Here is a 27546-nt window from a genome sequence, read left to right on the forward strand (position 1 = left end):
TATTCCTGCTTTACACCAGAGTCTTGCTGGGATACACTCCAGTTGCCTCGGGACCCCTCTATGGATAATCAGGTTTGGAAAATGGATGGAATGAGTGTTGTTTTAACAATTGGTTTTCCGCCTTTCTCTTCTAGTAATTTTCATGTGGGAAATATGCCGGAAAGGAAACAGAAATGTTTACTTTTTTATTATTATATGTCTCTTTATGACTCTGTTGTCATTATGATAATAATCATCTTCTTGGGTCCCACTATAGTAAAAGTGTTCTAATTTGGATCTTCAAAGCTAGTTTATTAAAGCAGGTTTGCAGTTTTGTTTCTTAAAGTATACAAGTATTACGGTGTAATAATTACACCCCGAACTAGACCTCTGTATTACAAAACGCCTAACAAGTGAAAACTTTGGTTTATATGTTAGCAATTGTGACGTCAGCATTAACCAACTTGCGTCACTACTGTTTAAAATAAACGCTGCAAGTAGCCAGACTTCTACAAGAACACTTGCACAACTGTTTAAAATAAACGCTGCAAGTAGCCAGACTTCTACAAGAACACTTGCACACGACTTTTACGCTCGGGTCATTCGACTGTTTCACAATTCTTTTGTTTCCAACGGCTACAAAAACGTTACTTTATTAAAAAGAACTACAGTACTTGGTAAGGTTAATATAATGTACGTGAGATCAAGGCTCTCGCTTATTACATAACGTTTTACAACTGTTTTTACGGATACTCCGTGTGCCTAAATCATAAATGACCTACCTATAAGGAATCAAAAAGTGCACCCATTGCGGATTTCAAGTGTGGATCGCCGACTGGTGTATCCCGATTATGCTACCGGAGTACAACCAGAGGTGTGCTGATACCGTTTTGATATATTGTAACATTATGTTCATGGAAAATGTGTTGAAATACAACGTACTTTTAATTATACAGCAGCAAATAAATATAGTATATTTTACAAGTGAACAGGGATTTGTTTCTAATAGTACATTTACTATAACCACGACAGTACGCAATTTTGGAACGTTGTGTCGCCATTTTGGCTCTAAAATCGACCGGTACTCCAGGTTAGTGATGGACCAATGAATACACGATGGTAGATAGTGAGACGTATTTTTATTGGCTTTTCCAGGCATCTTCAACCGTTCATCAATAGTATTCACCAATCCGTTTGAAGCGTTCCAACAGGAAATTCCGGGTTAGTGTGTTGATTGGCAATACATCAGTCCAATCATTTTTAAGGGATTGTAGTTGCGCGCGCACGGAAAGCCGGGTTTTTAATCGTAAGTAAGACGTTTTCAGCCACTTTTAATCTGCGGATATATCTATATGCAAGAAAATTCATCCATTGAGTTTAAGTGCATGTGTGTAGTTTATGTTAAGTGAATATTTTATTCTGATGTTTATTTTTTTTCTGGCGTGATGTTAATTTTTGATTTTTTGCAAGACTAGGACCGTGGGAGGGTCACCCATTCATTTGCGTTTTAGTGTTTAAACGCGATCAAAAACTGGTTTGTTAATCTTTTGAGAACTACAGTTTGGTGAAAAGTTTTTTTTTTTCGGGTTATTTTAAGTATCAGCAGTTCTGAGGCGTTTCGGCTCGTTGCAGTCCTTTAACTAAATTGTGTAATGGTGTATTGAACGGGGGTTTGAGGATGTGGCCTGGGGGAGTAATAAGACTGAAAAATAATGTTTTAAAAATATGTTCTTTCAGTCCGTGCCCTCTATTGATGACATTTTTGGATCGTGCTTTGTGTTTGAAACATAGGTTTCATATTTTAATCATTTAAAATGTAGACAGATATCTTGTGACCCCATTGAGCTGTGCTATGTTGATTGAATTGAATTGTACTAAACTCCGAGGCCTGTTCTAAGCGTTCTCCATGCGTTTACACATTCTTGATCAAAGTGAAAAGCTGTCCATTTTCGGGTTATGTCATATAAATTCAGATGCTAAGTAGATGGTTTAGTTTGTTGGATGCATCGTGCTATAGACTACACTGATTGGTTTTAGGGCTGTCCTTTGTTCCTGCTGGCTGTGTGACCCTGCGATTAAAGGCCGACCGAGGGTGATTTATAAGCTGGCGCCGTTTAGTTGGTTCCTGCCCTGCTCCCAGCTTTGCAAGGGATGGCCTCCCGAACTCTGCTATCTCAAATTAGTTGGCTTTAGTATACGTTGTTTCCAGTGCTGAAATGTAACCTGTACTACGTTAAGTAATGCATCATTTGCAAACATCAACACAGTTCGTACTGAAAGTAAACCTGGAATTGTAGTTGTTTTCTATTGTTGACCTGTAATGTGGGGTGTGCGTAGAGAGTCGAACAAAATCGTCTAAAGTAGTTGATGTTTGGAAGAACAGAAGGAGATACTGTAAAACTTACACATGATCTGCCTCTTTATTTTCCTTTCAGTTCCACTACTTACACATCGACCTGTTCGGCCACCTTGCACATCCAGCAAACGAGTCAAAGGGTAAGAGGATTTATATGCAAGCTTATTTTAATTAATTTTAATAAATGACCTGACATGTCTGATCAGTAATAACAGTAATCCCATATGCCCAAAGCTCTCTTAAAAGTTTTGGTATGGATATTGGATTGTTTTTAATGATTTGCATATAATCCGAATGCTTTTAAAAATGTTGAGTCACATTTGAATATATAAGTACAGCTTTACCTCAATATTTTTGGCATTGTGTTATTGCACACACTCTATACATTATTGATGTATTGTGACTATTTCTTTGTACGTCACTTCCTATTTGTAATCTTTGAATGGTTAGCTAGTAACATCTGTGGTGATGGTTAGCATTGTTTTTCTTAAACTTGCCCCTCACAATGTGGTGTGGGGGGTATTCGCAGCTCTGCTTTTGGATTGGCATTTGTACCAAGAATAGGTTTCATAGTGATTCTTCTCCACCCTGAAAGTATCACTATGCTTCTGAATGTGTTAAGACGGTATTTCTCAAACTAGGGATTTGTTGCCCACCAGAGGGGCTGTAAGATGAGTAAAAAGTAACATTGCAGTAAAATACTCCAGTCACTAAAAATCAGGCTACAGCAAGGATGTCAGACTTGACTTTTTTTTTGTTTTTTATTTGCAGTGCAGTATCTAAAACGTTATATACGTCATGCAGCAACTGCCTGTTTTCTCAAAGACAGCTATTAACATTCGTTTCATAGTTTGTACCCATGTTTAACTGAGCTGGGATAATTTTACACTGACCATTAATCTAAAATGTCTCCATTGTCATTAATCTACACACCAGAGCACACTGCAGCTACTCGCCTGTAGTTGGAAAGGGAAAGAGCTCCTCACAATGACCCAACAAGAGAAAGAAAAGAAGGTATTATACCACACTGGCACAAAGACATTTTAATGGTTTAGTATGATGCCAAAGATGCGACATTCTCACTAAAGAGATGGCAGGTCGATCTTAACCCATGCTGCTATCGCCATTCCACTCTTTTAAAAGTTGCACAGGTGCCAGGGCTGGCCTACCTGACTGTAGCCACAGCCCCTCATGATTGTTTTATCATTTCTTCTGACCTGATTGTTACGTGGGAAGAAACCGCATTCGCATTTCCACTCGTGTGGCTCTCACTGATGGAAACAATTCAGTTGCTGAGTCCAGAGGATAACCTATTAGCTTCTGTAGTTGCCGCAGACAAAATGTTTACTTATTTCTGAAAATACAAATTTTTATTGATTTATGCATAATTTATAAATTAATACCTAAGCCTAGTGTGCAGCTTTTGTTACCAAAAATATTGGCAGTGAGCAATTCTGTATGTGGGTGATGAGTGGTTATTATTTGTCTCTAAAATTCAGAGGAGAGAGAGAGGTTGGGAGCATGCACTGTCTGCCGCACCCACCACACGACAAACCACCCGGCCTGGGATCCGAGTTCAGCTGTGCAACGGGTGACATCTCAGCACCACACTGGGACAGTGTGAGGTATTTTATGGTGGCTGGAGTGCCAGTCCTGCACCCAACCCCCAGATTTTGCTGGATAGAGATTATCGTCATAGCCAGGACGTTGCAATTGCAGGTTAAGGGCATTGCTCAAAAGCCCAACGGAGTATAGTCTCCGATTGCTTGTGCAAATCCCTAGCCTCTAAGCCACCACTCCGGCACTAGTAAAATAAGTTTTATGTAAACTGGCTTTTTAATTTTATATTGTGATTTTAAAAATGCAGGCAGTATAAAAGCACTAGGGGCAAATATGATTTTATTATTGTTCATAAGCAAGCAACTTTCAAGACAAGGTGCAAAAGTACAAGGGGGTAAATACAGTATTGCTGGTTGTTTAGGGGCCTCTCGCACTTTGGAGGAATAAAGTTTGAGAACCCCTGCCTTCTGGTACTTTCTCAAACCAGAGTTTGCACTTTTATACTGCCAATGTTCGGAATCCATTATATCGCACACGCTGGCTTCCTGTCTCTTTAATGACAGTGGAAAATAGTGGTCGTCATTTTTGATGTCCCCCTTACTACAACTGCTTTAAAAATGACCAATTTAACCTTTTCCGTGTTAGCAGCGTTCATGTAAGACTGGCCTCACTGTGCACATCCAGGCTTTCTCTGACAACCAAAGAGCTTACAGAGAAGCACTAACTGCTGCCAAGAACACCCGTTATGCTAGAATAATAGAAAGTGGCCATGATAACTAAGGGGTTTGTTTTCTGCAGTTAATAAACTACTCCAACCCGCATCTGGCCCAATTACCTCTTCTACTGAAGTCTGAGAAATTCCTCTACTTTTTCCGTAACAAAATTAAAGATCTAAATAATTCAACTAACATAAATAATCATCTGTTTATATCTCTCCCTGTTTTCCCACTCCATCCAGATCCTTCTTTAAGTTCTCACCAGTCACATCTGCGTTTGTTAATAACCTGCTTTGTAAAATGAGGCTGACTACTTGTGTACTGGACCCCATCCCTCAGCACACTACTTAAATCCTGTCTTCATGCCGTAATCCCGACTATTACAACAATAATAAACTCATTCCTTGACACTGGCTTTGTGCCGCTCACCTTTAAAACCGTATCTGTAACCCCAATGTTTATATATATATAAAAAAAAAAAAAAGTCTGGTCTTGATGGTGAAGATCTTAACAATTTTCGGCCTATTTGCCCAATTACCTTTTCTGTCAAAAGTTCTTGAGTGTGTTGTAGCTTCCCAACTCACCAACTACTTCATTTCTAATAATCTGATGGAATCCTTTCAGTCTGGTTTCAGAGCTCAGCACAGCTGTGAAACTGCTCTGCTACGGGTAACCAATGATTTGCTTATGGCAGAAGACTCTGGACAAACCAGCATATTAATTCTGTTAGCTGTCAGTGCAGCATTTGACACTCAGGTCAGACATGACATTCTACTGTCCATAATGGAGAACATGCTGGGTATCTCTGGCTCTGCCCTCCAGTAGTTCAAGTCCTATTTGACTGATAGACAAGAGTTTAGGTCCAGCTCGGCACCAGTCACACAAGGAGTTCATCAGGGCTCTGTCCTTGGTCCTTTGCTTTTCTGTATTTATATGCTTCTTCCCCTTGGCCATATTGTTCGTAGCTATTGACTGGGTTATCATTTTTATGCAGATGACACTCAACTCTCTTTCAGTGTTAAAAGTGGAACTTCATCAGAGCCCTCAGTGAAATGAAAACCTGGATGGAGCAGAACTCTTTAATATTAAATTGCAACAAAGCTGAACTCCTGCAAATTGGGACTAAAATGCAACTTAATAAAATGAGCTCCTTCACAGTCCATCTTGGCGGTGATCTCATCAGACCTGCCTCTACTGCAAAGAATCTTGGTGTCATTTTTGATTCCTCCCTTTCTTATTCCTCCCATATAAATCAGATTAAGAAACTTTCTTACTTTCAACTCCATAACATATCATGTGTTTGCTCCTTCCTCTCCTTTTCTAACGCTGAGAAACTTGTCCAGGCTTTTATCACATCCCGCATCAATTATTGTAATTCCCTACTGCCAGGTGTCCCTTCTAATCTTGTATCACAGCTCCAGCTTATTCAAAACTTGGCTGCAAGATTCCTCAATCGAACCAGCAGCAGTGAGCACATCACACCCATCCTACCCCGCCTTCACTGGCTTCCCGTTTCTTACAGAATCGAATATAAAATTCTACTAATAACCTACAAAGCCTTAAATAACCTCGCGCCAAACTGCATCAGTGACATTCTCCATCACTATGTGCCTGTCCGCCCACTAAGGTCCTCTGATTCTGGTAATCTTGTTGTGCCCCACACTAATCTACACTCCATGGGTGACAGCAGGGCCTTCAGCTGTATAGCGCCCAGACTCTGGAATGACCTACCGAAATTAATCAGGTCAGCTGACTCCATGAATTCTTTTAAAAAACAACTCAAAACTCATCTGCTCAGGAAGGCTTTTAGCTCTACTTTACTTTATTACCCTTCTTTCAGTTTACGTCTCTGTCAAGATGCTCGTGTAACGTGTGTGTATGCGCGCGCGCGCTAGACCATCAGTTATGTTATCTGAATTTACTATCTTACTCTTCTTTATTCATTTATCTGGTTTAGTACAATACTGTATACCTTGCAGTTCTTTCTTAAACTCTGTGAAGTTCCTAGAGCACGGGAAAGGCGCTATATAAATGTATTTATTATTATTATTATTGTAGTTGCCTTCTTGATATGCAGTTTTACATTTTAGCCTGTATATTAATTGACCGGTAATTCAACCCATAGTTTTAAACCGTGAGGAGTAAATAGAAATTCAGATCACCGGCGTTGCATTTTGAAGACTAGGAGGGAAACGCCAAGTTCAGTCCTACTTTTTCTTGTCTTCAACCTCCTACCCACAGCCCTCTACTGGTGTCCAGTGCTGTAGTGTAACAATTCGAGTCCTGCATGCTCCATCTACCCTTTTGTTTCTTGTGCTTTGCTTTAAAATTTAGCTTTGTATTGTTTAACATGGTAGTGTCCTGGGGACTCATGCATAACGCTGTGTGTAGAACTCGCACTATACATGGCGTAAACACAAAAGCGGAAATGTGCTTATGCACAAAAAAGTCCAGATGCATAAAACGTGCGTTCGCCAGCTTACACGTTCTTTCGCTACATAAATCCCGGTCAGCATGAAAAGTAATGCCTGTGCACACGCCTGCTGTCGTGCCCCATCTCCTCCCAGAATTACGCCTCTTTGAATATGCAAATCAATATACAAGGGTGGGCCAGTTATATGGATACACCTTAATAAAATGGGAATGGTTGGTGATATTAACTTCCTGTTTGTGGCACATTAGTATATGTGAGGGGGAAAACTTTTTAAGATGGGTGGTGGCCATTTTGAAGTCGGCCATTTTGGATCCAACTTTTGTTTTTTCAATAGGAAGAGGGTCATATGACACATCAAACGTATTAGGAATTTCACAAGAAAAACAATGGTGTGCTTGGTTTTAACGTAACTTTATTCTTTCATGAGTTATTTACAAGTTTCTCTTTGTTTGCAGCCATTGACATGTCGCAGAGGTTAACACGTGAGGAGCGGATAGAAATTGTGTTGATGTCTGGTGAACGCAGTAACCGGGTCAATGCAGCAGATTTTAATGTAAGACACCCTACGAGACCACCCATCTCCCATGCTACAGTTAGCAAACTGCTTGCTAAGTTTCGTGAAACTGGTTCAGTGTTGGATTTGCCAAAATGTGGACGCATGAAAACTGTCACTAATGAAGAAACATCAGTGACTGTCCTAGCTTCATTCAGCAAGAGCCCACAGCGTAGCACTCGCCTAATGTCACTGGAGAGTGGCATTAGTCGAACATCCCTTCGGCGGATATTAGCTACTCACAAATGGCACCCTTACAAACTCCAGCTACTGCAGTATCTCAACGAGGATGACCCAGATCGGCGCACTGAATTTGCAGAATGGGCAAAACAAAAATTGGAACAGGACCCTCAGTTTACACAGAAGATTTTGTTCAGTGATGAGGCAAACTTTTATGTGAATGGTGAAGTTAACAAACAAAACCACCGCTATTGGTCTGACACTAACCCACATTTTATAGATCCCTCCAAGACTGTTGGAACAAAAAAATTGATGGTATGGTCTGGTATATGGGGTACAAAGATAGTGGGGCCATTCTTCATCAATGGAAACCTCAAGGACACTGGATATGCGCAATTGCTACATGATGATGTGTTTCCCTCTTTATGCACTGAAGCTGACACGTTCCCTGAGTTTTTCCAGCAAGATGGTGCACCACCACATTATGGGTGTCAGGTCTGAGCATTCCTAGATGAACAGTTTCCTGGAAAGTGGATTGGTCGTCGTGGGCCAGTTGAATGGCCCCAAGGTCTCCCGATCTGACCCCCTTAGACTTTTATCTTTGGGGTCATCTGAAGGCAATTGTCTATGCTGTGAAGATACAAGATGTGCAGCACCTGAAACTACGGATACTGGAAGCCTGTGCTAGCATTTCTCCTGCGGTGTCGCTATCAGTGTGTGAAGAGTGGGAGAAGAGGGTTGCATTGACAATCCAACACAATGGGCAGCACATTGAACACATTTTATAAGTGGTCAGAAACTTGTAAATAACTCATGAAAGAATAAAGTTATGTTAAAACCAAGCACACCATTGTTTTTCTTGTGAAATTCCCAATAAGTTTGATTTGTCACATGACCCTCTTCCTATTGAAAAAACAAAAGTTGGATCCAAAATGGCCGACTTCAAAATGGCCACCATGGTCACCACACATCTTGAAAAGTTTTCCCCCTCACATATACTAATGTGCCACAAACAGGAAGTTAATATCACCAACCATTCCCATTTTGTTAAGGTGTATCCATATAAATGGCCCACCCTGTAAATAGCCCTTAAGCTCAGCGTTCTGTGAAAAGGCAATGGCAAAAGCACGTGGGAAAATAGAAGAAGTTCAGCGAATACCGAGTGGAGGCAAAGAAAAGCATACTATTTGTTTTGTTAAAAAGTGGTATAACCAACATAAGGAAGTTGATCGAGTGACATAGTGTCGGAGAAACAAGCTCAACTTCGCAAAGTCGCACAGTGCCTGACATAAAAAAGAAGTTGTCAGATATCAAAGTCAGCATGAAAAGGCGAGTCGTAGCCCACCGTCTGAGCGTCATATGAAAGCTTATTAGGGTACGGAGAAAAAAAAAAAATAGGGATACCGTGGGGAAAAAAGCATGAAATGTCAACTTTAATCTCGAAATTTCCATTTTAATCACGTAGTTTTATTTTGTCATTAAAGTAGAACATCATAAACTTCATCTTAAAATCATTTAATTTACCAGTTTCTCAAATCCCATCGTAACTAAAGTAGCATGTTAAATACTTTATTTTGTATTTGATCTTCTATGTGCTCTATGTGTGTGAATCACTACGTGCTTCCGGGCTTTCTCTTCCTCCAACAGGACACAGAATCCATTACATTCGTGATATTACAGCTCTCTGAATAATTAAAATACTGAGATGTATACTTGATATCATTTTCATGATGATAGGAGTTAAAGCATGTTATTAAACATAGGAACACAGTGGCGCAGTGATTGTGCACAACCTTCGATGAAATAATTTATTGTAGCAGTACTGTTTCTTTCAAACGTACTAACCCCCAATTCCTGTCCTTACTTTTCTTTCTCCATATACCCAATCACCACACAATCAGCTCTGTAATAGCAGTGAGAGTAATATGGAAAAAGATAATTCGCTGTAGCAACCCCTAACAGGAGCAGCTGAAAGAAGAAAAAGGTGCAGTGAGAGTAACAACAAAAGCAGCTGTTGTATTTGGAATAGTTTGGCCATTCCGTGGACCATTATATTGTTACAAGTTAATTACTCTCTAGAGAATATCTCCGCCTCTCCAGGGTCTCCTCAACCTGCTCCCTGCTCTCGCTACAGATAACCATGTCATCAGCAAACATCATAGTCCACGGGGACTCCTGTCTAATCTCGTCCATCAACCTGTCCATAACCATTGCAAATGAGAAAGGGCTCAGAGCCGATCCCTGATGTCCTCCCACTGGCATGGAAATCTGTATTGTTGTCCACATGTTGATCTGGCAGAATTTTACACTGGATGCCCTTCCTGACACACTTGCCAATAATATTAGCCCTTGGTAAAAAAAAAAAAAACTACAAATATTTTAAATAGAAAAGTACTTTGTTAGTTATAGTACTTCTGATACATTTGATTAACTGGAGGAACATGGACTAATGCTCATTGCTTTATGAAGTTTCCTGGATGAAGCTGAGTAAAGTAATATGTACTTGCATTCAAACTATAAACAAATGTCATTCAAAGGGGTTTAGGGGCTGTGAGGCTCTGAGCTTATGAAAAATTAACTGAAATGATGATTATCTTGCTCTCTTTTAATCACTTATTCACCACAGACGGTGAAAAGATAAAAATATTTATATCTCAAGGGGAGCTCTGACAGGTAGGTGTAATTCATATGACAAGTTTCATCATAATCAATAATGGAGATATAAGTCATTTGAATTAAAATTGAATGACCCACTTATAATTTTGTGCTACTATTCATCCTGATAGGGTCCTTAAATTTCCTGTCAAAGTGTTAACTTTGAGGTTGCTTGTCAGAATTGCTAGTTTGTAACGCACACACATACCATCCAGCGTTAATTCTGCATTATATTAAAGCATCACCAGTTTGAACTGACAAGTTGCATGGTCTTTAAAATTTTATTTTGAAATGAATAGATTTTTTTTTTTGTATTTCTTTAAAATATACATCTTGTTTACTTGATATCTACTGTGTTTGGCGATTCACAGAGAACAAATGTTGATATTTTGCTCTCATTGATTTAAGATGTTGATTGATGTTGCCAAGCAGTGCTTTTATTTTTGAGCCTTTTATTGTGACAATGTCTTAGTACAGACATCTGTTCTAGCTTTGCCAAAGTTATTGTTATGCATTATCTTAAAAACCACATCCTCCTCAATACAGGACAAGCTATTCATTCAGTACTCTAAGGGTGGAATATTTTTGCTGTTTTCAGGACATAATTTCCACATGCTCAAATTGAAGAGTTTTATTACAATTGGCATGAAGCGTGCCCATTGTCTGAAGTGATTTTGAGTGGTGTTAGAGGAGCAATAATCCCATGCTAAAATCTCTATTATGACATTTGTAAAGAATGTACAAAACCTGCTAATGGTCCCCTAAAGCCTCTATAGAACTTAAGCTAAATGTGTTGGTGATCAAGAGATCATTGAGAAAACAAATTCTTAAGGTCCCTTTAATTAAAGTGTTACTGCGGTATCTTGGCTAAAGTATTAATGGACTTTGTTTATCCTTTACCTGTATATTTGTGTGTGAAGTTATGCAATTTGTAAAACTTTGTATTTTTACAATGGGCACATTTTAGCAGTGTAGCAGAATGCTGTACAACTATCTTTTCCTGCCCCTAGACTACAGTACATTTAAATAACAGTCAGTTGTACCTTTTTGCCTCATGTTGACCTCTTCCTGTTATTTTTCCTCTGTTTTGGGACACTTTTTTTTTCAATCCTGAAAACACAAATGCATAATAAAGTGTGAAGTAAGAGTTAACCAATAGTGAATATTTTGGGGGTGTTTTTCTTGCCCTTTAGATGGTACAATATATTGACGCCACCTTTATTCTAAGTGCACACTTTGCAGTGTTCATGTCCTGTTGGGTGATTATTTGGTCATACTAAAATTTTGACTTCAATACTCATACCAGCTTTGGTGCTTCAGAACTCCTACTAAAGTGAATAACGGGTAACCTCGTAAGTTTTCAAATAATAAAATGCAAAATCACCTGACAATTAACAGTCAGAGTGGAGTCAGATGCTAATGAAATGTAATGCTAAATGACCACAGCTGCTTCAGTGCTATCTACTTTCGCACTTATCAGGAAACAGTGGTTCAAATAACCTGTACCTAAGCAAAGAGCAAATTAATAAATGGCAGAATAAGAATATTGATTTCATACTCCCCTTATGCAAGTTTAACTGACCTTCTGTGAGTCTGATTATATGTTAATAAAATTTAAGTAGTGAAGCAGACTGGTGTAGAGAAAATTCTGACTTTATTTAACATTAGTCTAAAGACAGCTCCACTGGCATCTCTCCTTTGTATGCGTTTATTCAGACAAACAGAAGTGCTCATCTCCTATTAATTGTGATAACCCCAGGAGTACAGAGTAGTTTCAGTACCTAGTCTCCTAAAAGTAGCCCCATTCCACAGATATTCAGTGCCGGCAAGGGATTCGATGTCAAGTCAATGGTTCTAACAGTCCTCCTAGCAAAGACGGTCTACCCGCAATGTGGTGGTGAGTTTTGTCACAGCCATTTATTACCCTCTGCCAGTCGACATCCAGCCTGAACTCCTACTGTCGACAAAAGTTGACATCAGCCCTAAAAGAGTTAATTTCTCAATTTTTGTAAACTGTGTAATTAATCTAGTGCATGCCATGTATACATTTGGGGATTTTTGAATGTTATTAGTGAAATGTGCATCATATCTATTCAGCAAAGTTGTGCTGTGTGGAATGTGCTGCCCTTGTTAAGCACTGAAATATTCTTTTTGTTTTATAGTAAATGTTACACCTGTCATCCTACAGTCCTGGAAGACCCCATGATGAGCAAAGGGATACATTTTTTCGACAGATTTAATGCTTTCTTAAGCTTTGGCGAGACATGTCTTGACAACTAGTATTATCAACCATTTCCATCTGTTGCTTTGTCAACTGAATTGCCAAATACATGCAGAGCTCATCTAGCATGTCATTTGGTTTTCTGCTAATTACAGAGATGCCGTGCTGCAAGCATAGAAACCATACACCTGCTCAGTGGTGCCCAGGCCATTCTGAAAGAAACCGTCAATTGGGGCGCATTTTCATGTAGCAACATTACTAAATTTTACATAATGCAGGTATAGTACCATTTTAAAAAAAATTGCAGGACAGTTGCCGAAGTAACAAATTGGCAGTGATCTAGCGTTTCTCTGAATAATTGAACCACTGCGTTCATATAAATTTCTGGAGAGAGAAAATGAAATGTTACAAGTTGGAACTCTGCTCTGAGCACATAAAGACAGCATTGGTATCTTAGTAACATTCAGGAAGTGAATCGTTTATTCATAGTATTTGCATACTTACCAGAATAATGGATGACAACCCTTTTTCTATAAATAGAAAGCCAGATAGCCATTTTCACAATTCTTTTTGAAAACCATTGTTTGTAGCACATTGTTTCTTTCAGCCCCTTAAGTGCATTTTCATTGTCCCGTCACTCATTTGTTTTCACTTTCTAAATGTCTTGTAATTTGATACAATAATAACTTAATATTGTCACATGCTTTACATCCAGCAAGGCTGTAGTCCCACACAAATTTTGTGTGGGCCCAAAAATCCCAATTGTGATTCTTTCCTCTACACATTTGTCTTTGGTGTGGTTTTTGTGCATTTGGGAAGTCTACCTTTTTATAAATGTTACACAATGGAGAGTGTTTTGAGGGGGCACATTCTTGGTTTGTTTAGCAATTACACAGGATTTATTCTTAGTTTCTAGATATGAGTTCTAATTATGTATTGTCTAATTTTTAAAACCCAATACTCTGCCAAAGAGAAGTGTAGCTATTGTCTGTCTCTTGCAGGTTCGCACAAAAAAGGGGGGGAAATGGTAATATTGCTGTGGTGGCGGAGTTTCTTCAAAATTAAAATGAAAAAGAGAAACCATCCAAATGTTTGTGTAAAGCTGTAATTTTATAAGCCAACTACAACCATGCACAGTCATTTAAAAGTGAAGGGCCAAGCAGAAGTTCCATGTCCTTCAACATATCTGTAATCAATGGTTAACTTTGTCTTTGCTAAGCAAATAGAGCTCATCAAAATAAGATTGCAAAGTACCTGTTTACTATTAACTTTGAAGGAGTTGGGGTTCAAAGTTTAATTGCATTACTTGAGATGGAATTTATGGTCCTAACAAAATTAACAACCTCAAGACACAAAGCTGTATGAAAATTGTGTTCTTCAACTTTGATCAAGATTAGCTTAACTTAAATTGTCTCAAGGAAATGGAGGTCAGCCTTTCTAGGTACAATGGAGAGACTTTTGTGGGAATTTGCTGCCATTACCCCATATCACACTCTTTGATGTATTGTGCTTTCTACTTGAAGCCATACTGCTTACTGATAATTTGAAATGGGCAAGGTAGTCTGATGGTAAACTTGTTACCAGCAGATCACCTAACATTTGTAAGCAGCATAGTAAAAACAAGTGCTTAAAAGTACATAAAGAAAAATTACTTGCTGTGGGATTTTTCTCATGCTTGATCTAGAATATGCTGTTTGATTTAGAATAAGCACAGGATTAAATATTCAATAGTGAAGAGCTACAGAATCTGAAGATTGGTATTTTCATCTCTGAATCGCTTACATCAAGATAATGCACCTGTTTGTATAGCTTGCACCGAATTGTTAAAGCTTATTTTCTTTTAAAAGCTATAGAAAGTCATTTTACTTTTGTTCTCACTGAGCTAACGTATCAAATATATTAACATCTAGTCTGATTCATCTGTTGGTGAAGAAAGATTTGCTGATCTTGACTTTGCCATCAATGCTGTGATCTTCACAGAGTCAATCGAAGAGAGAGTCTGCGTGTCTGGGCTTGCGAGTGCCCAGGATAAAACCCAAGATCCAGGCTTTTAATGACGTCTTGGGCCCAGCTCTCAGCAGTGTGTCTTGTCTGTAGAGAGGTTTGCTTACCTCTGCAGCATCATTCATGTCTGGTGATTATTCATTTGAAGTCAGTAGACAGACTGGGAGAGCATGGGGTCGTGGGACGTGAGGTCGCTGGTGAGAGGTGTGTGGCGCTCCCCATATCTCTGCAGAAGAATGAAGGTCCAAGTCTTTAGAGTCCTGGTGCTTCTTGTCTTGCTATATGGTTGTGAGACTTAGACACTCTCCAGTGACCTGAGAAGAAGACTGGACTCCATTGGTACTGTGTCTCTTCTGAGAAATCTTGCGTATCACTGGTTTGACTTTGTGTGAAACGAGCAGTTGATTGTGGAGTTCTGAGTAAGGCACATTACCTGCATTGTGAGGGAGTGTCAGTTACAGCACTATGGCCATGTGGCGCACACCCACCCCCCAAGAGGGTGATCCAGGACACAGGATCCTCATTGTTGAGGACCTGAGTGGCTAGACCAGGTCATGGGCATGTTCACGTATCACCAGGCTGTGGCAGATAGGTGCTCATTTCTGGTTAATGGGACTAGACCGCATTTCTGCCCTGGGGAGTTGCCAACCAAGATTCTGAGCTGCTTCGTCATATGATGTGTGTGGCAACATGCATGCTTCTCAACCTGACCTGACTGTCCTGATTCAAACCTGCTTTTTATTTATTTTATTTTTTTCTTGACCTACACTATGCCAAGTTAGCAGAACAGTGCTCGACTCATTTAAGCTCTCACAGGGGGAAGTACTTTGAAAATACACTTGTCCATATTTGTTCTGAAATGAAGCATATGTCGGATTTGCCTGTTTGTGTTTACTCTATGCTGAAGCTGGGGTGAACTGCAAACGAGTGAAAAGACAGTAATGGAAATAAGCTTTCAGAGATTCCTTAGAGCAGAAACGTGCAGCTGAGACAGGCCTCCGGTGCCCCAGGTTTCATAATCTGTGTTTATATAACTTGCAGAATGTTTTGGAGTCTACTTTTTTTTTTTTATATATATAAAGTATAATGGCTTGTTAATTTTGGTTTCCATATGTGTAAGTTTATTTTCCATCTCTTTTTATATTTTGACAAAGTTTGGGTCAAGGATGCAGTGCCTTTACAAGTTTTCATAAGTATGTAGCATTTGGCTCTGTTTGTAAATATATTAATGTATAATGGACTGTTTTTTTTTGTTAAGACCAAAAACTCTTTGAAATTGTTGCAAAACTAAGTATTTTGTCTTGGAATTTTGTTTTTTTCTGCATTTCTCTGTAATTGACTTGCTATGACTAAACCACAGTCTCCCCTTTTCCAGACATCCGTCTGAGGTGGAATGGCAGTCCAAGAAGTTCAACCAAATCACACCATCTACATCAATAATCTCAATGAAAAGATCAAGAAGGATGGTGAGTCTGGCTGTGGTGGTATTTTGGAGTACATGGAGTAGTTTAAAAAAAAAAAAAAAAGCCTCATTTATTCTTGCCATCAGTAACTGATTTATCCACTTAGTGCAGTGATTGATTCAATTTTAAGATCAATATTTTGACCAAGCTTGATTCTTCTCACAATGAAAGATCAATAGACCGGGGCCAATTATAGTTGCCATGTCAGGTTAGTATTACTGTTGTCACATGTGCAGAGTTCAGTGAACTTCCTACTTGCATGCCCAGCCAACAGGGGAAACGCGTTGGCACTGTCTGGCACGATGGTAAATGAGAATGTTTTAAATATATTAACTCAGTTTTCTGGCATCCGTCAGTAACATTGTCTTTCGTATTGCTTTTCAGTGCCTTCTAGAGCAGGAACTGCCTTTTTATACATATTGTTGACATATGTATTCATCCATCCATTCATTATGTAACCCACTATATCCTAACTACAGGGTCACGGGGGGGTCTGCTAGAGCCAATCCCAGCCAACACAGGGCGCAAGGCAGGAAACAAACCCCGGGCAGACCGTAGGGCCATATGTATTCATGCAAGTTTAAATATGTTGGTGTGCTCCATGTAATAGATGCCATATCCAGGGCTTACTCCAGCCAGAATTGTTCCTTGAATCAGAATCAGGAGTAGATGAAGTGACCATATTTATTGCCAGCAGTTAAAATTAAGACTGCTGCAGGAGTCTTAATCAGAAACCTTTCAAATGTTTAAGATCTCTCTCCCTCACATGTCCAACATCATTTTGTTTGACTCCTGCTGCTGATCACTGCTCATGTTTCATTTGCATGTTCTCCTTATGCCCACATGAGGCTTTCTTGAAGTATATGTTAGTTGGCAGCTTTTTGTGTATGTGTGAGCAAATACTGCTGGGGTAGATCCAATTTCAATGAGACCGCCATGAATTGTCTATTTGCTTTCAGCTCTGTTTGTGAAATGTGAAAAAACAATATCTAAACTTTTTGGCAGTCGGTGTACTTTAACCTCTGGTATCACCTGGAGACATACAGTAGCTGTGAGTAACAGGTTAATTTCTGCGTGTAATCTTGCTTGACAGTTTGTGAGTGATGTTGCCTGTGTGTCATTATCAACACTACATATGCTGGGACAATGTGAAATTTTTAGTACGGCAGTACCCACTGAGCTGATTGTGTGTTGCTCCAATTTGAGATTACTTTAGATTTTATGCTTGTGGTGTTTAAAATTGGCCTAAGCATTCTACAAGCTGGCACAGAACATAAAACACATTTCTCCCTGTCAGCAGGAATTTAGAGATGTGTTCTGACAAACTCCTCTAAGGAGGCAGATTAGGCAATCTATCATCTAACAAATGTTGAAAAGTATGCACATACCTAGGACCTTAGTTTATTTGTACTATCGTAGGCTGCGCCACAAAGGTAGGATTGCTTGCCTCTGGCCCTTAGAGATGACAATTTATGCTGCTGTAATAGCAGTAGCAGGTCACTGTGTTTATTTCTTGTGTTTTCTTGATAATAAACTTTATTCACACAACCCCCAGAACGGTTGCTGCCTGTCCCTCATAATACAGGATCGTTCCCCTATTGGAGCTTAAAATTAACCATATTGTATTGAATCAATAAAGGTCACAATTTGTCTCGTATTCTTCTACACATCATTTCCTATATACACTACCTCTTTAAAGTGCAGAGAGTAACGTGAAGTATCAAAATAGTTGTACAAGTGGATTGCATGAGTTTTATGTTCGTTTTGCATGAATGTTGGCAGACCGACCAGCATTGCATGCTGTGTGAGATTGTGGTCCGTGTCATCCTTACTGCGCTGTGTTCACACATTGACTGCTTGTCCAGAACAAGACACTACATACAGGTTGTGATGGAAGCGCTATAATGCAGGTTTGGCCCTGAAACGCAAGAGGCTGTTTGAGGTATAGTCTGAGTGAAGTGAGAGGGAGAATGTCCGTGGGTCAGCCCTGTCCCTTGCGATTTAAAATATGCTTGCCATCTAGCTTTTTCTGTCGCCTTAGAAGGATATCTGACCTGAAAGCACACAGTGCTGGTGCTACTTGTGTCGGAGCAAATGAGACCGATTGGAATCACTTGGTTCTGTATAACTCTCTGACTCCCAAATCCAAGCACACATGATATTATAGTGTTGCTGTTTAATTATATTTTTACTACCGTAGCATACATTAACCTGCAGACTGTAACAAATAAAATTAGCAGTCAGTGCAAATTGATCATGCTAACATGTCCATCCATCTGTACTTAAGGTTGAGACTTGTTTTATGTTTATTTTCTTATCAGACGCTTTTAACCAAAGCAACTTTCAAAGGAGGTCAACATAATCAAGTAATCTGTCTAGGGATTGAACAAGTGTAGCAGGACAGATTACAACAATTGAAGATCACAAGTGAAGAGAGATCATCAAAAGAGATGATAAAAAAATATTAACAAAATGACTGATATCCACAGAGCAAAGATCACTAATTTACAATTTGACCGTTATTCACAGAACAGTGCTTCTTAAACACATTAATGGAGTTAGTAGTTCAAATAGAGGTGGGCAGCGCATTGAACCAACAAGGAGCTTAATGTTAAGAGATTGGATTGAGATTTTTATACCACACAGAGGTGGCATCACCGGAAGCCATTCACTGGCCGACCCGAGTTAGCAATAAGAAGCATAGCACCTCACCAGTGTCTCCATATACAAAAGTACTGACCCATTGACTACTCTAAAGGTACGGAATTGCACTTAATGTGTGCTGCTTATAGGGAGTCAATGTAGCAACTTGAAGAGAGCAGTCTTTTTTTTTTTTTTTTGGCTGATGGAATACAAGTTGAGTTGCTGCATTTTTTGGACCATCTGCATTGGCTTGATGCACACGCGCGTCCTTCTGCTAATACTGAGTTGCACTAGTCACACATAAGAAGAAAGCAGAGGTTGTGCTACTTAATTGGTCAGATAAGGCTTTTTTTTTTTTTTTGCAGATGTTGTACACATTCATAAATGATGTTCAATAACAATATAATATACTTTTTTTTTCCCCTCAGTCTACAGTATACTTTGAAAATGTGTATAGATAAGGCTTTTAAATAACAATCTAATTAATGACTCCTTCAGGTAACTGTTGCATAGTTGACTTGTGTGCATCATGCAGTTAAGTGCAACCTAAATTGTAATAGTGATGATTGTCCTCAAAAGCTGACCCATAATTTTATGTAGCAGTTGTTTGATGGTAGTTGGGCATTATGTCTGTTGCACAAACAGTTCAATAAACTAACTGCAGTAACTTAATATGAATAGGCAAGTGATTATTAAAACTGTTTTGTGTTAATAATCCTGGATTTATTTCTGCTTTGTAGAAAAATAGTCTGTAAGGAAATACATTAAATCATGATTAATATGCAATTGCATTCATGAAAAAGTTTGTGAACCCATTTCAGGCTGCATAATAATTTACTCTACTTTCTCTACTAAAAGATAACAGTGGTATGTCTCATTTCCTAGGAACATCTGAGCACTGGGGTGTTTTCCGAACAAAGATTTTTAGTGAAGCCGTATTTAATTGTATGAAATTAAATCAAATGTGAAAAACTGGCTATGCAAAAATGTGGGTCTCCTTGTCATTTTGCTGATTTGAATGCCTGTCACTGCTCAATGCTGATTACATGCAACACCAAATTGGTTGGATTAGCTCATTAAGCCTTGAACTTCCTAGACAGGTGTGTCCAGTCATGAGTGGTAAACGGTATTTAAGGTGCTCAATTGCAAGTTGTGCTTCTCTTTGACTCTCTTCTGAAGAGTGTCAGACAGCATGGGATCCTCAAAGCAAATCGCAAGAGATCTGAAAACAAAGATTGTTGAGTCTTATGGTTTAGGGGAAGGCTACAAAACAACTGTCTCAGAGGTTTAAACTGTCAGTTTCAATTGTAAGGAATGGAATCAGTAAATGGAAGGCCACAGGCACAGTTGCTGTTAAACCCAGCAGGTCTGGCAGGCCAAGAAATACAGGAGCGGCATATGCGCAGGGTTGTGAGAATGGTTACAGACAATTCAGAGATCGCCTCCAAAGACCTGCAAGAACATCTCGCTGCAGATGGTGTATCTGTACATCGTTCTACAATTCAGCGCAATTTGCACAAAAAAGATCTGTATAGCAGGGTGGTGAGAAAGAAGCCCTTTCTGCACTCACGCCACAAACCGTCGCTTGTTGTATGGAAAAGCTCATTTAGACAAGCCAGATTTATTTTAGAACAAAGTGCTTTGGACTGATGAGACAAAAATTGAGTTATTTGGTCATAACAAAAAGCGCTTTGCATGGTGGAAGAACAACACCGCATTCCAAGAAAAACACCTGCTACCTACTGCCAAATTTGTGGAGGTTCCCTCATGCTGTGTGGCTAGTTGAGGGACTGGGGCCCTCGTAAAAGTCGAGGTTCGGATGAATTCAACCCAATATCAACAAATTCTTCAGGATAATGTTCAAGCATCAGTCACAAAGTTGAAGTTACGCAGGGGTTGGATATTCCAACAAGACAATGACCCAAAACACAGTTCGAAATCTACCAAGGCATTCATGCAGAGGGAGAAGTACAATGTTCTGGAATGGCCGTCACAGTCCCCTGACTTGAATATCATCGAAAATCTATGGGATAATTTGAAGCAGGCTGGCCATGCTCGGCAGCCATCAAATTTAACTGAACTGGAGAGATTTTGTATGAAGAATGGTCAACAAGACCTCCATCCAGAATCCAGACACTCCTCAAAGACTATAGTAGGCGTCTAGTGGCTGTTATATTTGCAAAAAGAGGCTCAACTAAGTATTGATGTCATAGCTCTGTTGGGGTGCCCAAATTTATGCACCTGTCTAATTTTGTTATGATGCATATTTTCTGTTAATCCAATAAACTTAATGTCACTGCCAAAATACTACTGTTTCCATAAGGCATGTCATATATTAAAAGGAAGTTGCTACTTTGAAAGCTCAGCCAATGATAAACAAAAATCCAAAGAATTACGAGTGGTTCCCAAATGTTTTCATATAACTGTAATTTAAGTAAAAAAATGGTATTCTGAAATTTATTGTGATTATATATTTTAATTGAACAGCAACCCCAGCTGTTAGTAATAAAACATGCTGTGAATATAAAGTATTTTTGGTTTCATTAAGGAATTGTCCCTTGAATTAATATTAGAAAGGAATCTTGTTAGACTTGTACTGTTTTATTTTTTTGTGTGTGTGTGTGATTCAGTATTTTTGAAATGTCTCTTCTAGAGCTGAAGAAGTCCCTCTATGCCATTTTCTCTCAGTTTGGGCAGATTTTGGATATTTTAGTTTCCCGCTCTTTAAAGATGAGAGGCCAGGCATTTGTGATATTCAAGGAGATGAGCAGTGGGTCAAATGCTCTACGCTCCATGCAAGGGTTTCCTTTCTATGACAAACCAATGGTAAGTGTCTTAATAAGCAAGCAGCACGCCTTTAGCAAAGTGCATTAGCTAGTTTTGCAAGTCCTGCAAGCTAAACTGACCAAAATGAGTGTCCTTCAATTAAGACTATAGCTGTTTGTCCATATCTAGCTCTTTAAAACTTTGTTTTTGCCTGCGGTTTCTTTCTTGACTAACCAGCAGGTTGTTGTTAAGCCACTTGGTACTGCAACTTAGTTTAATTTGCTGTGTTTTTATATTTTGATGCTTATCATTGCAAAATGCTTCCTGATGCACTTCAGAATGCTTTCTTGCTTTAATTATGTATTGTCCTGTTAACTTTTAAATCTGATTTCTTCTTACCAAATGGAGCTTCTTGTAACTCTGTTGTCTCAGGTTCATTTATCTTGTTCTCCTCATTAGCGAATCCAGTATGCAAAATCAGACTCCGATATCATTGCCAAGATGAAGGGAACATATGTTGAACGTGACCGTAAGAAGGAGAAAAGAAAGGTCAAAGGACAGGAAGGAGTAACTACCAAGAAGGCCATGACTGGGGTTCCTGGAGCCATGGCCCCTACTGTTGCTGGAGCAGTTCCTGTAAGTTCCCTTTCTATCTGGGTGGTATTCTGCTGTTTGTGTGGGGTTAAACTGTCAAGAATGTGTTGATAATAGATTTTATATAGCATTTAACTTTATTCAAAGGTCACTTTTGGAATTTTTTTTTTTTTTTTAAATTCTTCACACAGATGGAAAACAAATGTTTTAAGTTTTTTTTTTTCTAGGTGTTTATGGCCTTGGATTATTTATAGCATTTTTCTTACCCCCTTCATTTCACTCGACAGGGGATGCCTCCGATGGCACAGGGTCCTCGCATGATGCCAATGCCTGGACAGCCACCTTATATGCCACCTCCAGGAATGATGCCACCTCCAGGAATGGCTCCCGGACAGATTCCTCCAGGGGGTATGCCACACGGACAGATGATGCCTGGACAGATGCCTGGTGCAATGCCTCTTGCACAGGTGGGTAACAATAATTGGCCTGCACCCTGACATATTCAATATGTGTACTGTATATCGTATTCTCTGCATGCGAGGTCAATACAAGTAGATGGTTAACTGGCTCACCACGTTGACATGTTTTAAAAAGGGCAGCTTTGATTTACAGTGCAAACATTTAAAATAAAATGCATTGTAAAGCATTTATTTGTAACTAACTCTGCATCACTATGATCCTGAAAGTTTTAGAAAACTCCATAGATTCATTTAAAGCAATGATTGACTAAAGGCAGTATCTATCCAAAGTCCCAGCTTTTCTGGAAAACTTGCCTTTAAAGTTAAGAATAATAAAGTAGAGACATTGAATAAGGATATTTAGAAGCCAAAAATGATTTAAGCAGTTTGGCTCATTTTTGTTTTCAACCTGAATAATAAGAAAATCCAGAAAAGGCAATTTGCTACAATTGTTTAAAAAGGCAGTGGTTACATTTTAAATTGAAGAAATTCTGATGCTTTTTTTCTTAGTTCATAATATCCTCTGCTGCTTTGTCAGCTTTACTTTACACAGGGTTATCTTTCGGCTGCTCCCATTAGGGGTTGCCACAGCAGATCATCTTCTTCCATATCTTACACAGAGTTATCATTGATTTAATTTTTAAAAGCAATCACAACTTGTAGCCTTTTTGCAGTCTTTACTTATTTTTAGGCTACCATTTCCTGTTAACTGTTTATATAAGCAAATTTCTTTCACAGTTCAATTTTAATTCTGCATATTCCATAGCCTACTGTTGGTACTGAAATGATTTGTACTGTTTACATTTATTTAAAATGCAGTAAACACTTTCTTAATACTGCTCAGTTTAACACTATTTCGGTATTACGCTGCTTTTTTTATAATTTTTCATTGATTCACTTTGTAGTCGCATAACATAGTTTTCGAATCGCACGACTTGATTAGATACTCACATGCAGTCTCATTTGATATCCATGCAATATAGTACATTACGTTTCCCTGCTGCATCATTGTTCATTTATGATTGGTCATCGATGTTATTGTGTAAGGATATAAACATAACATTTTATTTTACTGTAATATTTTACTGTAATAAATAACAAATTATCCCTTTTTTTAGTTTTAAAATGAGTGGTTGCAAAGAAAAAAGTGACAAGAAAAAGCACTTTGCTGTAAACTAAAATGCAGGTGCTTAGACAATTGGATGCAGGTGAACACCAAATTAGCATTTCTGATGACGAGGAACAAAATGAACTTTCAACAGATTTTCTAAAAAAAAAAAAAGTTTACCCACAATTTCGGAAATTATGGATCAGTTTATATAAAATGATCCAAATTTTGCTAGAAGTTCATAGATGAGGCGAAGTGTCATTCATGCGATGTCTTGCTATCGACAGTTGCTTGCTTGCTGAACCACAGAGAAAAAGGCAAACGTTAGATGACTGCATCACAAAAAAAAGAAAGTGTCAAATGAGGAAGAACCTTCCTCATCACAAATGTAAATTATGTATGTACTTGAATATTTTTGATTTTCATAAATGATTTATGAATAAAAATCAATATTAGCTATAAATGTCTACAGGTTAAGTATTTAATTATACATGTTACAAAATAAAACAAAAAAAACAAGCTTTTTTTATTCTCTGTCCTGTTTCACCTATCCCCATTATTTACATGTTAAGATGACCTCATTTAGCGCTGGGATTTTTTGGGACATGTCCCCCTCGTTAATTGGAGTCTTACTGTACTTAATTTAACCTCTTTAGCGTTAGACCCAAGCGGCAGTTGGGCAACAGTATAGATGCATCTCGCGTAAGCATTAGACCCAAGGAGTACTCGGGCTGTAAAAGTGCCAACAGTGTTAATACCGAGTGTTGCTCTGGAAGTGATTGTAGGCATGTCTTTTGTAAGCAACAGGCCCAAGCATTACCCAGGCAGTGGTGCAGACACATCTTCCCTTAGCCTCATAATGGCATCTTGTAAGAAATGTTTTTCAGCAGCCCAGGTGTTGCACACTCTTTAACAGTGGTACGAGCAGAGATGACGAACTGAGTCTTTCTTCAGACGGTGGAATTGAAACAGACAGTGAAATCGAACGTGAATCTAATGAATCCAAAAGTGACACTTATGTCAATCGCACATATGCCGTGTGCTGTTCAAAAGCTGATCAGTCAGGAAAGAAAATCCACAAAGAATCCCGCTACTATTGTCCCAGCTGTTACGTTGGATTGTGTATTTCACCGTGCTTCAAGATATATCACAAAATTGACAGATTTTGACAGTATATATACGGTATTAGTATTTTCATTGTTCATTATTATGATTTGTCATATTTTCTACACTTCTGATGTTTGTTGCACGTTTTACAGTAGAAAGATAAGATTTAATAAATACCATTTTTTAAGCCAGAAAATGCAGTGCTTTTTACAAGTTTTACAACACTAAGGAGATTTAAGCTGTATATATGAGGAAAAGGCTGGAACAATCTTTCTTTTTACAAATAACAACAACATTTATTTATATAGCACATTTTCATACAAAAAGTAGCTCAAAGTGCTTTACATACTGAAGAAAAGAAAAAGACAAAATAAAAAATTTAAAATAAGACGACATCAGTTGACATAGAAAAGGTAAGAGTAAGGTCCGATGGCCAGGGTGGACAGAAAAAACTCCAGACGGCTGGAGAAAAAAAATAAAATCTGCAGGGGTTCCAGGCCACGGGACCGCCCAGTCCCCTCCGGGCATTCTACCTAACATAAATGAAATAGTCCTCTTTGTAGGTAGGGTTCTCACTGAAATGCTCCAAAACTACACCACACCAGCCCAGACATCTGTATAACAGGCTACCATGGATTTTTTTTTATTTTATTTTTTTTTTTTTTGCCTCCAATAAGAAAATTGGTCTACTGACACCTCCTTAGTCCACACTGTTGCATGATATGAGAATATCGTCATGCTGGTGCTTGTAAACGTAATATCCATAGTGCACTTGCCTATGAAGAAGCTCTGTCTAGAGTGAACCACATACAAACATTGTGCTTGTTTCACTTGCTTCCCTTCTGTGGAGATCAATATTAGAAAATTGGAGTGGAGCAATGGCCTGGTATGTAAGATAGTGGTGTGCTTTATTAGTTAGCTCAGATCTTGCCCTTTTATCATGTGAACCCAGCCCAATCTAAGACTATGCGTCACTGTCAAAAAAGTGAAAAGTGAAGGCTTTGTAGGTGATTTCAAGTCTAATGTCTGGGTGCCAACATTTTGTGGTTTGAGTTTTCCCTGTATGATCACTGCCAAACCCACCTTCTCCAAACCGACCCCATCACACCTTTTTTCTTTTTTGCTCCAGGAATATATGGTAATAGGATGATGCTGATTGTTTATACAATGTCTTGATTTGCTGTTGTTTGTCTTGTCTGGTCTTCACTTTTCCTCAGCAGTTGCTATCAAAATGCTTCTAAGGAGGTTGTGCAACTTTGGAGCCTGTTAGTGACATGGATGACATGCATGTTAAATACTTTTTTTAATAATCTGTCATTTTGAAAATGCAGTATACTTCAACCTCTGATTAGGTTAAACTTGTCTTAAATGTAGTAACCATTGCAGTTGGTTTCTTGTGTTTAAAGACTGGTGTCCATTATCTATAAGTGAACTATTGAGACCGGTACTGAGCTCTAGAATACTGAGCTTTATCAAGCAAAACTCACTTTACAAAGTCTTCTGATTGATCACTGCAAGTTAACTTTGAACTCCTTCCTTTTGCAGGTGCCAGAAAATCCACCTAATCACATTCTGTTTTTGACGAATTTGCCAGAGGAAACTAATGAGCTCATGCTATCCATGCTGTTCAACCAGTAAGTTTTTTTTTTTTTTTCCTTTCTTTTATTTATTTTTTTTGTTTCCTTCCATTTTTTACACATGAATGCACATTCCAAAATGGATTGGTAGCAAGTTGATGGGATTTGTAAGTTAATATAACTGCTTGGATTGATTTCAATTATTTTGTAAATTCTAAAATATAGTCTTTAGCCCTTCACATCAAGGCCATCCTGATATAAACAAAGGAATTGATTAAGTGCTATTGAAGGTGTGCCCAACTTTTCTACTTGATTCCTCAAAGTGAGTAGTTTTGGATTCTGGCTGTGACACTTTCCGTATTGAGTACATTCTGGGTAATCCAGCTTTATTATTCACATGGGGTGACACTAAAGAGGTACAGATGAGTGTATGCAAATACCTTACAAAGGACTGGACTCTTGTTCATATTGCTGCTGGGGGTGGACTTTGAGTTGAAAATATTGGTTCAGAAAATGGATAAATGCTAATTTGTTTGTATGGAAAAGGCAAGCCACATTTTAAAAATAAGAAATGTTGTAGCCATAATACACTTTTTCAGTTGTTGTTTTTTGCTTGCCGGTTAAGATTAATACCCCTTCTTAAAGGGGATAAAAATGTTACTCTAGTCTTACTTCATTTCTTGTTTTATTTGTGCATTGAAAGCATTGGAGTCTGCTCTTCTGAAATGGTTTGTGTTTTCCCCCGTGATTTCTCAACAGATTTCCAGGCTTTAAGGAAGTTCGCTTGGTACCCGGGCGTCATGACATCGCTTTTGTGGAGTTTGATAATGAAGTGCAAGCCGGGGCTGCTCGAGAGGCACTGCAGGGATTCAAGATAACTCAGAACAATTCCATGAAGATTTCTTTTGCTAAGAAATAACCTAAAGAAAGCTGAACTTTTTTGTTTTTGTTTAGTTTTACTCCTCACCCCTTCATTTTTACCTTTTCCTTAACCTACCGAGATTGTCAATGGGGGTTGGGCATTGTTGGTGTGTGTTTTTGTTTTTTTAAACTGTAAAGGTAAGTTTTTTTATTTTATTAAAACTAAGCATTGCACCCAGAGTCTGCCTCTCAGACATTGTACCTGGAGCTCCTTGCGAATACATCTGTACAAATAAATTGATTTTATAGAA

General features: G+C 38.6%; 2 protein-coding genes across 5 annotated transcripts in view; one reads left to right on the forward strand and one right to left on the reverse strand.

The window, feature by feature from the left end:
- c11h19orf54 (chromosome 11 C19orf54 homolog) overlaps positions 1-847 on the reverse strand; it is a 38276-nt gene extending 37429 nt beyond the window's left edge. The window contains exon 1 of the mRNA XM_039768132.1: positions 762-847. The gene's annotated coding sequence lies outside the window, so the exon portion shown is untranslated. The remainder of the gene's footprint in view (positions 1-761) is intronic.
- snrpa (small nuclear ribonucleoprotein polypeptide A) lies at positions 54-27546 on the forward strand. Of its 4 annotated transcripts, none has more exons than XM_039768136.1 (8): positions 54-72; positions 2415-2475; positions 16034-16124; positions 21418-21590; positions 21990-22166; positions 22412-22591; positions 26343-26431; positions 27134-27546. In XM_039768136.1, exons 3-8 carry the CDS (start codon positions 16052-16054, stop codon positions 27291-27293), a joined length of 852 nt encoding a protein of 283 aa, XP_039624070.1. In that variant the 5' UTR covers positions 54-72; positions 2415-2475; positions 16034-16051; the 3' UTR covers positions 27294-27546. The 4 variants fall into 4 exon arrangements, with proteins under 4 accessions (XP_039624070.1, XP_039624069.1, XP_039624067.1 ...); XM_039768135.1 differs by lacking the exon at positions 54-72 and adding an exon at positions 551-656; XM_039768133.1 differs by lacking the exon at positions 54-72 and adding an exon at positions 1199-1285.

Source organism: Polypterus senegalus, chromosome 11, assembly GCF_016835505.1.
Source record: "Polypterus senegalus isolate Bchr_013 chromosome 11, ASM1683550v1, whole genome shotgun sequence".
NCBI lineage: Eukaryota > Metazoa > Chordata > Cladistia > Polypteriformes > Polypteridae > Polypterus > Polypterus senegalus.